This window comes from Aplysia californica, unplaced genomic scaffold, assembly GCF_000002075.1.
Source record: "Aplysia californica isolate F4 #8 unplaced genomic scaffold, AplCal3.0 scaffold00132, whole genome shotgun sequence".
NCBI lineage: Eukaryota > Metazoa > Mollusca > Gastropoda > Aplysiida > Aplysiidae > Aplysia > Aplysia californica.
The window spans coordinates 313,490-326,468 of NW_004797402.1; the positions used below are offsets into that span (position 1 = coordinate 313,490).

The 12,979-nt window shown below is 40.3% G+C and overlaps 1 protein-coding gene across 1 annotated transcript in view; it reads left to right on the top strand.

Moving 5' to 3' along the window:
• Positions 1-4,264: 4,264 nt before the first annotated feature.
• Positions 4,265-12,979, top strand: part of LOC101845317 (TBCC domain-containing protein 1) — a gene marked incomplete in the record, with an annotated part of 26,058 nt that continues 17,343 nt past the window's right edge. The window contains 4 exon segments of the mRNA XM_013081467.2: positions 4,265-4,356; positions 11,703-11,871; positions 12,226-12,287; positions 12,749-12,811. Coding sequence (XP_012936921.1) covers positions 11,755-11,871; positions 12,226-12,287; positions 12,749-12,811 — 242 coding nt within the window.

The following is a 12,979-nucleotide window of genomic DNA, read 5'->3' on the forward strand; positions in this document are numbered from 1 at the left end:
CTCTCTCTCTCTCTCTCTCTCTGTCTCTGTCTCTCTCTTTCTTTCTTTCTTTCTTAATTTCTTTCTTTCTCACTTCCTTTCTATCTGTCTTTTTAAATCAGCGTCGTCAAATTAGGGTGTCAAAGCAGCAGAATTACATTTTAAGCAATATTTTTAAGAATTTAGAGGGTTTTTTAAAAATCCCCAAATAAATGCTTCATAAATAGAATCTACCTACTGTGTTGTGGTGTAATTTTTTATACATCTAGATTTGCTGTTGGACCAACAGCAAACAAAGTGACACTTCTAAAGTCTGCGACAGGTGAACAGCTGACTGACAAGAAGAAACAAATGGAAAGATGGTGGAACATTATTCAGATTTATACTCAGAGGAACGACATGTTGATAGACAGCTACATGAGGCCATTCCTCAGCTCTCCAAAAAGTCAGAACTTGATACAACATCAACAGAAGAAGAACTCTCCTCTGCAATTGATGAACTCGTTTGCAGAAAAGCAGCAGGAAATGACAACATACCTGCTGAAGTACCGAAAGAGAACAAAGAGACCCTCCTCCCATATCTCAACAAGCTACTAACATCTTGTTGGCTGAAAGCAGAAATTCCACATGACATGAGAGATGCCAAAATCACCACACTCTACAAGTACAAAGGGGACAAAGAAGATTGCAACAACTACAGAGGTATCTCATTGCTAAGCATCACTGGAAAAGCTTTCGCTAGGATCATTCTGAAACGACTTCAGAAACTAGCAGAAAGAGTCCTACCAGAGAGCCAATGCTGTTTCAGATCAAACCGCTCAACAATGGACATGATCTTTTCTGTTTGTCATCTACAAGAAAAATGCAGGGAGCAACAACTACTGCCATTACATACTGCGTCCGTCGGTCTGAAAAAGGCTTTTGATACAGTCGGTACATAAGGACTGTACATGGTGCTTGGACAAATTGGCTGTCCCCCAATACTGCTACAGCTCATCATCTCATTCCACGAAGATATGAAGGCCACCATTCAGTTTGACGGTTCAACATCAAACAGTTTCAACATCAATAGCGGAGTAAAGCAAGGTTGTGTCTTAGTACCAACCCTTTTTAGCACTTATTTTTGCTGTCTTACTGCAACATGCATTTAAAGAGTCACCAGGGGATGTCTTCCTCCACTGGAGAACAGATGGGTCGCTCTTCAATCTTGCTCGACTCAAGGCCAAGACCCAGATCAACAAAACAACAGTACGAGGCCTTCTCTTCGCCGATGATGCTGCTCTTGTTGCTCACAGTGAATCAACCCTTCAAACAATGATGGCCACCTATCAAAAGCATGCAAAGTTTTTAGCTTGGTCGTCAGTGTTAAGAAAACAGTCATCCTTACCCAAGAAGGTGCAGAGCAGAGACATATATGGCTGAACGACAAGGAGTTTGAGACAGTGGACAAGTTCTGTTACCTGGGGTCTACCATCAGCTCTACTACATCACTTGATTATGAGATCAGCACCATGATAGGGAAAGCAGCAACAACTTTAGGAAGGCTGACAAAACGAGCATGGGAAAACAAAAGATTAACTATCAAAACAAAGATCAAGATTTACTAAGCATGTGTCCTCAGCACACTCTTTATGGATCTGAAACATGGACCTTGTACAGCAGACAAGAAAAGCGCCTCGACAATTTCCATTTCAGATGCTGCCGCAAGATCTTAGGCATTTCGTGGCGCGACAAGGTTACAAATGTTGAAGTGTTGGCACGGGCAAACCTCCAGAGCATGACAACTATCCTGTGTTTAAAAAGATTGAGATGGCTGGGCAATGTCAAGAGAATGGACGACAACCGGATTCCGAAGCAACTTCTCTATGAAGAACTTGCCCAGGGAAAGAGACCAAGAGGAAGACCAAAATTGAAGTACAAAGACTCCTGCAAAAACAGTTTATTATCTAGGCTTGGGGTAGATGTTAGCATCTGGGAAGAAATAGCTGAGGACAGGAAAACATGGAGGAAATGATAAAGGAAAGAACTATAATGCTAGAGAGCAGCCTTAGAAACAACCAGGCTGAAAAGCGCCAACGACGAAAGGAAAACAGCGGAAATACAGAGCTTCGATCTACGACACATATACATGCAAGCACTGCGACAGAATCTGCGTTTCAAACATGAAGACTTAGCCATGAAAGAAGCTGCATATGAAGACAACCTTGAGACCATCTTAAGCTAAATTGACCGTCTGCATAGATGAAAAGAGCCATATATATTTCTAGATTTAGGCTTTAGGCACCCTCTATGTGGAGTCAAGCAGACACCTACTGGCGCCTGTCCGCGTCGATCTTCAGCCGCTTTTGTCCGAGAGCCAGGTCTATGTACAAGTACTAAAACCTAGTTTTCTATCACAAAGTTTTTTTTCTTTGGTGATTCTGCTTCCTTAGGGTCTCTAGACTTCATATCAGCCGGGGGCCAACTGCCAACTTGTATCTTATAGGCATCATTTTTTCTGCTGGTTGAAATACACCAACCCGTATCTAGGGCTGGGAAACGAGTCGCTTTAGCAAAATCCGAAAAATATGTTAGTCCACCTCTTCGGCAAATAATATGTTATGAACTGCTTGGACAAATGAGTTAGAACCACTTCGACAAACGGGTTGGATTAAGTTTCGGCGTTCTCTATGTTATCGCCCTATGATTTGGTAGCGAATTGAAAACGAAACAGCACCCATCGCAACGCTGGGCGATGTAAGTTAAGGGAAAGATCGATAACTGTGAATGGACCGTCTTTTCTAAAAAAAAAAAAAAAAAAGACAGTCGATGCATAATTGCTCCGTGCTATACCGATCGACGCAAGCTTGCGCGTTTTAGTGATAGTATAATTGCGCTGCAATCGATTGCGCTGCGCGTTTTAACGATCGTGTAATTGTATCATTCTTGTGAACTCTTAGTTTCATATGTTAATTTCAATTTTTATTTTTATATTCTTAACACTTTTGAAAATATATATGTGAATGTTCCTTGACGTGAGTAAAAGAATAAAGATGGAAGCGAATTTAATTTTTTTTATTTTAAATATACAATATTAACGCAATCTTCAGATTGCCGCGCAATTATACTATTGTTAAAACACACGGCGCATACCACTTGATACTGATAGGGGCAAGTCGCGTTGTAGTTGTACCAGACAGCTTAGCATTATAGCTATAGGGGCCTATAGCTTGTTCACTTAAGTCTGGCCATGGTTAGCCTGGAACAAGGTACTGAATTGTAATGAAATCGCTTTGTTTAAAAGCAGATCAAGATCTAAAAGTTGGTTGACCAACTGAATCTAAAACACTGATGTGAGGGCAGATGTGGTGTCGCTGTCTCAAAATAAGCAATGGCCTGGTTACACTCAGTCATTATTTATTTTAGTGATTAAGTGTTCAAAATAAGAAACTTTTATAAATTACTGGATCAATACTTTTGGAAAGAATAACAAGTTGTTGATCGCTGGCCTGCAGAAGCGCCATTCAAAGTTTCGTGGGCAGGGGGTAAATTGTTAAATAAATGAGATGGGATTTGTAAAAGGCGGAAAGACGAAAGTGAACAATTAAGCTAGAGGCTATCGTGCAAAAACCAAGCGTCTTTTAATTATGGTCGTCTGCTAGACCACTCCTATGCAAATTAGAGCCCTTCACCCCCAACCAGCACTAATAAATAAATGTGGCAAAGCAGCTAGGCTATTATTTAATTAAGAAACAATTAATTGCCCTGAGCCATAGGTTAGTATAAGAACGTATAGCTCTGAGCCAGAGGTCATTGCCCTGAGCTCAGTCGGGACTTATCTCCTTCCATCTCTACCCCGCCACTTTTCTCCAATTTTCGAACATAATAAACAATGAATAATGTGGAATTTTCTCTCTCTCTCTCTCTCTCTCTCTCTCTCTCTCTCTCTCTCTCTTTATTTATTTATTTATTTATTTTTTTGCAAAGGGCTCACGCTTTTATTCAAATTATAATTTAGTTTAAGATTTAGATCTACTCTACCTGGAAATTGATATAATTTAGAGAGAGATATATATATATACCCGTTAATCAGCCTGCAATAAGGCATTGGCCCACTGTTACTACATGCACTTGGTATGGAATGGGTTGGAATCAAAGACCTTAAAATAAACCTAACTCTATTCATAACCTGCTGACTTCTTGATTGGAATGGTTATTTAATAGGGTAATAATCTTTTAAAAAAAAACCCTACCGATAGTAATAGTTTTGTTGCCCGCATATGGGAGTGATAGTTTTGAAAAGTACATTAGCAGTACAATCCAAACGATCAGGCCTTTTTCTAAATAACTTTCCATGGCGATTTGTTTACAACGGTGTTTCCACTGATAAGGCCCCCAGTAAGTTGTAAACTGTCCCTTTCACCAAGACCTAGATCTAGATCTAGTATACGGATAATTGCATGCTGTATTGGAAATTCATAGTAAGCCCAGGGGCGTATAACCAAGAGCTTCATGTTTGATAAAGCAATCTTTAGCCTACTGATACTGGCTCATAAAAATGACTTTTTAGCCTACTTTGCCTCTTGGACTTGACTTGGTTGCCGACGCCGACTTTGCCTCGAATCCTGCAAATGAATGTGTAAATAAAAAATAGAATTCTACGCTCAAACAGGAAGATTGCCTCCCCCCCCCTCCCTCTTCCAACTCCTCCTCCTCCTCCTACTACTACTACTGCTACTACTACTATTACTAGTGGTGTGCGAGTAAGCGAAAAATCTTGGTCGAGTAATGATCGGTTAAATGCAAAATTGTTCGGTTAACCGATGAAATTGACCGAAAAAATTTTCTCGACCAAGAAATCTAGATCGAGCAGGGGTCAAAAGTCATCGCAGCTGCGCTGTAAGCACGCATTTTTCAGCTGATGTCTGGATCTAAAAATAGCCTAGCTTTTGGTCTTCGTCGCTTCGCGCGGTATAAAAATAAGAGTCAAATATATCAAGAAGATGCGTGCAAAGTTAGTTAATTTGTTTAACATGTATTTTGATTGCTCCTTTCGGGAAAATTGAAGAATACTGGACCACTCGTATTATTGCGAGAGAATGGGGGGGGGGGGGGGGGGGTGTTCTAAGCTAGGCCTACCTGTGTGAGAGGGATTAAAAGTGGATAAAAACTGGGGAAAATCATGAATTCCTAAGGTTGTCGAGACATAGATATAGGCAAAAGTTGTCCGAATCCGCTGGTCCGGTAGGCCTGTTCTTCAATCTTACCTCCTTTTTTTTGTTTCTTCGCTCAGTTTCCAGCCCAGATCGAGCATATTTTATTAATAGGTTAGGCTAATTCATTGTGCTGGTATTTATTAAATGTGTTTTTCAAGAAAAGTAAAGATCTAGGCACAGAAACAAAAATCAGCACAGTAATACAGAATAACAAGTTGCAGATCAAAGTGGAAGCGTTGAAATTAAGTAAAAAGAGGAAAGCATCCAAATTACTAAGATTGAGAATGTGAACAAGTCTAGATCGGACGAAATATTCTGGCTTAAGAGGTCAGAATGAGAGCAGAGAGAAATGAAGAGGAACTGAAATAAAGACTTGGTTTGTATAGATGCCAGTGGGTCACTGGTTTGCATGATATAAATCAGCTGATCGGACAAAGTGAGAACAACAACAACACTAGATCTAGCCTACAGACGATGCGTTTCAAGGTCATGTAGGGCCAGACGTAGATCTAGTAAGCCTACGATTCTGCTGCTGGCATGTTGGAGGGGCCTGGGTTTACGGGTTTTAATACGTTTTTATATTGTTGTTGCTGTACTGTCAGTAAATCATTTAGAAAATGGTACCAAAGATGCTTTTGGAAGAGAGCGACCTAGCGCGAAATGCTCGCGCTTACGCTTATCAACGAAAAGACCCTCATATTAAACCTGGCTAGATCTAAAAATAAAATGTTCCGTTATGAATATTGATAAGTTGACACACTTGTCTCGCTTTCGTGCTGGTGGCGCGAGACATTTGCCAAGTTGTTGGTTTTCCAGGAGCACAGCCATTTCAATGTCTTTTACCCTCAGTGCAGTTAAAAAACCGCGACAGTCTAAAAATAAAGAGTGGCTGCTGGGTTTGACATTCAACAAGATTCCCAATTGTGTATCTGATAGTAAATATACTCTTGGGCAGCTATTTCCTAATTAGAATATACGACTTTATTCTATTTTGACTAATAATATGACTTTAAAATATGTTTGGCATTTGTTTGTCAGCAACAAGTAATTTTAGCGTTTGATTGCTGTTTGTTCGAACAAATTTCATCATTGCCAGTTTGAGGTTTACCCAGGAGCCAGGAGCACCATTATCCCAAAAGCCTAAACGAACACAAAACCGCGACCGTCAACAATTGAAAAGGATACTAGCTTTTGTACTGAATAATGAGCTCCCAGTTCTACTATTATATTAAAAATATATCTTACAGAATTATAACTGTTATTTCACTCTTTTTAAAGCTAGAAGTTTGCCGTATCTAAAAATGAGGCAAAGATAAATATTACGTTTCGCGTTTGTTTGATAGTGACAATCAGTTTTGGCGTTTGATTGATGTTTGTTCGAGTAAGTTTCATATATCTGATTGCCTGTTTGAGTGTTACCCAGGAGCACCATCCTCGGGAAAGCCTAAATGGCGAACACAAAAACACAACCGTCAAAAACTGAAAATGATACAGGTTTTTATACTGGATAATTAAAACAGATTCTACTATCATGATAAACATACATTTTATGAAATCGATGCAATGACAAAATATGGGTTTCGCGTTTGTTTGATAGCGACAATTAATTTTGGCGTTTGATTGATGTCTTGCTCGGTCAAGAAACCATTTTGGTCGGTTTACTCGACCAAGAATCTTGCTCGGTTAATCGAAAAATTTGATCGATCAATTGCACCACTAACTATTACTACTTCTGTGTCTGGAGTCTCCGCCTAGGCCACCTCTATTCTCACCCGGGGTCTTTTGGCTATTCTCACCCGCTGCGCGTTCACCGCTATAGCCTAGATCTAGGCCAACAAATTTTGCGTTCACCCTAAACCACAGAATTCTACGCTGTGATAACAGAAAAATTTGAGAATCCTGTGCCGTGAACAAACGTTCCATTACAACTGTAGCCTACTAAAAGTGTACAAGATTTTGTCTGTGGGCAGTGGAGAGAGAGAGAGAGAGAGAGAGGAGTAGCGCGAGAACTTCCGGGCAAAACAAAATGGCGACCCGCGTAGTTCGGCTCGATTCGAAAAGATAAATAGCCGTAGCATCTTTGTAGACAACCAAATTAATTTACTTTTGTGTTTTAACATCATTTTTTAACTTTGTTTTGGTCAATTTGATCGTCCACACCGATAGACAGTATTCAGAAAGAGACAGAGAGAGAGAAGAGGGGAGGAATAGATCTTGCGAGAACTTCCGGGCAAAACAAAATGGCAACCCCCGTTGTTCGGCTCGATTCGAAAAGTGAAATAGCCATAGCATCTTTGTAGTCGATAAAATTAGCTTACTTTTGTGCTATAACGTAATCTTTTCTTTGCCTTAAAGTTTATCCATTTGATCATCCACATCGATAGAAAGTATTCCGAAATTAGGAAAAACAGGTCTTGTTTCAAACCGGGCGAGAATAGCCTACGGTGGCAAGTCTCACCCAGGGTGAGAGGTCGATCGTATTTCTATTCTCACCCCGTTTACGCTCCCAGTTGGCTTAAGATCCCACTGTTTTAAGAAAACAGAATTTTTTACTATACAAAAGTCACCCCTAAGATCCCGCTCTGACTCACTGTGAAGGTTTATATTCGGCTAAGTTCCTGCATAATTTGCGGGGAACGAAAACCCAGGCCGGCACAGCCGATCAACCAAGAGTGAAAAGTTGAGATCAATAAACTGTCCGTCGCGTCAAAGATCTGCCACTATCGTGAATGTGATCACTTACACGTACTCTTTTAAGCGATACAATGTTTGCCCCAGACGGGATCACTCCGGGGTGTGAACTGACCGACCCGTTTGTTTTCCCCACGCATCGCACTCACACCTGAGCTCTCCCCCTAAACTTTCATCTCTTGCTGGGTGGGTAGGGCCAACACGTTCGTTCCAGGCGGGATCATATCGAACCGTTACCTCTTCCCTGACCAATGCAGCAGTTGTCTCTAATCCTTCGAATTTGCAAGACAGACTGAATTTTAATTGGTGTGTTCACAACGTACAATGGTGTGTAACAACAAAGGCGTTTGGGGGGGGGGGGGGGGGGGGGACTCACTATAAATTTTCGACTGGTAAAAGCTCGCTATAAATTTTCGACTGGTAAAAGATTGGGCAACTGGATATAAGCGTAAATTGTGAGACTCATGATAGGGTAATAAGTGAAAATGGCACGCCTCATGCCACTATGCACTGTGATAGAAGGTCATCAAGGTTAACTACTCTTTGCTCATGGGTCTTTCCACCAGAACTGTTTATTTAATACCTCTAGTCTATTTTGAATGTCAATACAACCACCAATAGACACCAATCATACTTATTTTGGTACAAGTGCAAAGAAATAATGTTTTGGAATCTCTGATAAAAAGCTTGAAAAACTGTTAGAAATCCATGTTGTAAGGTAAGAAACAAGGGAAAAAAGAGGTGTTTTTTCTGATTGAAAAAAGTAACAAGGAAATGGTGCAGATAATTGGTGTGGTCTCCAAGCAACAAAACTGTTTGTTTCTTCTATGAAGAGGCATCTTTCTATAATAGCAATGAGCAGGACTTTGCATGCAAAAAGCACACACTTTCCCGATATGAGGCCGCTGAGGCTCGTTGTTTAGTTGTGAGGATCGTTTCATAGGTTCCTCCGTTTTGAACTGGAAAATCATCATGTCCTCAAAAAGTCACAATCGGGAGGGTTCAGTTTTTTCCATTTTATGGGAAACTGATGCTTAAATTCCTACACTGTAGTAAGAGAAGAATTTCGCAGGGTAGTGTCTAATTTCGTATTTTCAAGCCGTTTTGAAAATGAAGCCGATGTTCGTCCAAATGGAACATTCCTGACGACCTTTGTCTCTCCTAGTATACCATTTTTTTTCGCCGGCACGCTTTCCAATGCCATGCCCAGAAGCCGATTTTTCGCTTTCAGAGGTGTGTTTGTCCACAATGTTTGACAATGTAACAATCCTCACGATGCAAAGAAACAATCCTCACGATGTTAGCATAAAAGTAACGTTCCTCAGGTTTTTTAAGCAGACTGGAAAACTTGTAGGCCTACATGGATGGGTGGTTGCATTTATGTACAAAGCTACAAAATCAGTATAAGGAGAAAAGTGCAATCTCTTGATTTCAATCTGGCGTAGCTGTTAGGAAGAAAATGAAATTCATGTTATGTAACATTCCTCACATTTTGTGTAGAAATCTATTTTCAAACACGTCAGTTGTGAACTGCTGGTAACTCTCAATGTTGTTCCTTCTATTTAAAGCCTTTTTTCAACAGTGTTGATAGTTTGGAATTTGTTTTAGTCAAAGTTTACTGAATTTTTCTCAATAATTCTGTCCTGAAACATTCCTCACAATTTTCACAAAGTGAGTTGTATTCACAGTCACTAAACATTAGTTTAGTTTGATAAGGGTTTGGTTTTAAGGTTTATTGTGAACAGTTTCTCACTGCAGAACCATTGTTTGCCTTGTGTCCTGGCTATGAGAAAAAAGTTTTAAAAAACGTTTGAATAAAATCAGTATTTTTGTCCTGTAACATTCGTCACATTTTGATGTCATTTCAGTTGACACTCTCGCTAATTTCTATTATTTATTTCCCAGTGGTTCGAGTTTAAAAAAATTTGTAAAACACCTTCACATGAGCTGTTCACTTTATATTTGTCTGTATCTCTGTGGTCCTTTCCTCAGAGTCCAGGGTATTGCACTTTCATGGCATGCTGTGCTAGACCTGATTATCAAAGAGAGAGGTCTGGCCTTTTCAGGAACAAACAATAAGACCTTGCTTGTGACAACTTGCCACAATGCATTCATTGGAAACAAATTTAAAATTTGAACATAGATTTTACTAAATGATAAACAGTATAGGTGGAATGACCCATATCATAAACCCACGAAGGGGTCACGTCAGCTCATTTTGGAGTGGAGGGAGACCATTTTACCAAATGTGAGCCTTAACAGAGGGAAGTGGAGGTCATTGATGGCCCATGCCAGTCGGCAAGGCACCGGATGATGATGATGAGCCTTAACATGGGTCACCATAGATTCTTCCCTGGGTTCGTCGGTTAAGAACCCGGTTTGCCTAAGATCCTGCATTTCCTTGCTCCCAAGCACCGGGATCTTAGGGGGAGACTACTGTACCACTACTACTACTACTTCTAGATCTAGGCCTGTTACGAAGTTGGCGATTGTTAAGATTCCCGTGTTTAATTCCGATTTGCGTTTTTCATAGCCTCTGGCGTGTTTCGCTTTGGCTTTGGTCCCTACCCAGACCCTAACCCTAACCCTAACCCTGAAAAATGCAAATCGGAATTAAACGCGGGAATCTTAACAATCGCCCTACTACTACTACTAGAATCTATTACTATCTACTATTACTACCTAGACTATTACTACTACTACATCTAGTACTAGTTACTACTCTACAACTCTACTAACTGTACTAGTATCTACCTAGATCTAGTTGTAGTACTGGGATTATCCGGTTTTGGCCCCAACAATAACTATGGAGTTTAGGGTTTTGGCTCTAGTATACTACCGATTACTATAGATCTAGGTCTATTACATTGTTCGAAACTATTATTTTTCACTGCTTATGCTAATATGATGACGCGCGGTGAGCGCCAGAAAATATCTAAGCTAATTGCAAAGTATCAATGGTTAAATACGGGGGGGGGGGGGGGGGGAGGGGGGGGTGTTTTTTGGGGTTGTGTGCATGCCCCCCTGAAAACCCCCATATTTTTATTAAGTCCGTGGGGGTGGGGGGGGGGGGGGGGGGGGGGGCAGGGGGGGGGACCCCTTTGGTCCCTTGTTAAAATCAAGTGAAATATTGCTGCTAAAATATTACTGAAAAATAGCACAGTATCTCTTGCTCTATTTCGGGGATAAAACATCGATACTGAGTAAGTCAGTATCGATATTCCAATACTCTTGGGGGTCAAAAACTGGAGAATGCCATAGTTGGCCTACCACTCCTCAAACTACTACTTCTGTTGAACCTGCCATTAAAAGCAGAAACTTACCAAGACGGAAACCAGTTATAAAGGAATCTCCCGGCTCTGTTTTTTTGTAAATTCCTGAACAATTAGGCCTATGTCTGTAAATGGGAAACCTGTCAACCCAGAAATGGAAAAAAAAAATGGTTTGCCCGCTCGACCGTGATTTTAGACAAAGCTCTCAAGTTTGATTCCATTCACTCTTACCATTATTTATGCCACACTGACTGGTGAGGAAGGGTGGATGAGGTGTGGTTTGGGGGTAGCTTTTACCTCATCCATGTGAGCCCTGAGGGGGGGGGGGGAAATCTCTGTGAAATCAAGTTCTACTGCTTTAAAAAGTGCTTGAGTGGTGCTCCAGCACGGAAACTTTCCTGGGTAGCAAGAGGTGAAATTAACTTGACCACTGCCTGTTGCCCTGACCGTATGGCACACTTCTCTTTCAGTTTGTTAGAAAAATCTTTTGGGCGAAGAGTTTGATTCTAACTGGTCTTAGAGTATAATTGTACAGCCAGTAATCACCCGTTATCTTCCTTGTCAGGTTCATCAGAGGCTGATTTGTGAGATCAACGAGTCTCCCGTCAGCTCTTACGATGGCTGCAAGTTTATCTGCTGCTGCTGGAGGAACTGCTGTGTCCCTCTGGGTGAAAGCGGAGCCCTTCAGCTATGGCACGATTCCTGTCGCTCCACACCCACGTCTCAACAGCACTGTAAGTGTCTGACTTCTCTGTAGAAGTGTATGGTGGATAATGTACATTTAGGTCCCGTTTTATCTCTCAATTTCTCACTTGTTAAAAAATTTCTTTCATGGTTTTATTTTTCGTCAGCTCATGCGGCTTCATTATTTTTAATAAGAAACTACAAAGTAGTAACGAAAGAGTATAAATCTGGGTACATAAGTATGGCACAATATGAATTAATGTTCAAAAAATGTATTAAAGGTTTGAAAATCTACTCAAGTTTAATACTGTAAACATGAAAAATGTTTCCTTTGATTAGAGGACAATTAATACATGTGTTCATGATTTTTTGCATTTCTCTATAAATTGATTTTTTATCCTCAGAATATTAAAAAGATTGTGATATATTCCAAGAACAAAGGGCGCGCAGGCTTTCCAAATTTAAGGTACCTCGCTTTTGATTGTAAGCAGTGAGCCATTGTCATATCACTGTTGTCAAAGTGCACGCTTACCACAAATGTTTTCATCTTGAGTGCTGTTTCATGTCCTCTTTAAAAGGAGTAAGTTTACAAAAATCATTAGTCGAAACAAAATTAAGAATGAATAGAGACTTATAGAGAGCAATAGTTTGATGATTATAACTATTCATCGATAAAAGATTTAACATATGTGCTTTTTATAGCCCTTGTTTGTGAGAGCACAGTGATGAATATGCCCTGCTTTCATTTCTTTTCTTTGTTGACTGCAGTTGACTTAATGATGTAAAATCCTTAGTTCATGCAAAATCTGAGTGTAGTGATGATAAACTGCCTATGGAATATCCACTAAAGGTTTATTTCTGAGTTTTTAAGTCAAATATTCTTATCTGATATTACTTATTGTATCTTTGCCTTTTGTATTTTTGCAGTTATTCAGTGTGGCAGCACATAGCTTGCAACAAGCTTCATCTGTCTGAGGACTTGGCATGGATGTAAGCAATAGTTTTTTCTGAACCTCCTTTTCCCTCCACCCTTTTGTGAAGAATGTAACTGATTGGAATGAGTTCTGAGATCAATTAATTCTCTCTCTCCCCCTCTTTCTTTCTCTCTCCCCCCCTCTCTCCCTCTTTCTCCCTCTTTCTCTCTCTCTCTCTCTCTCT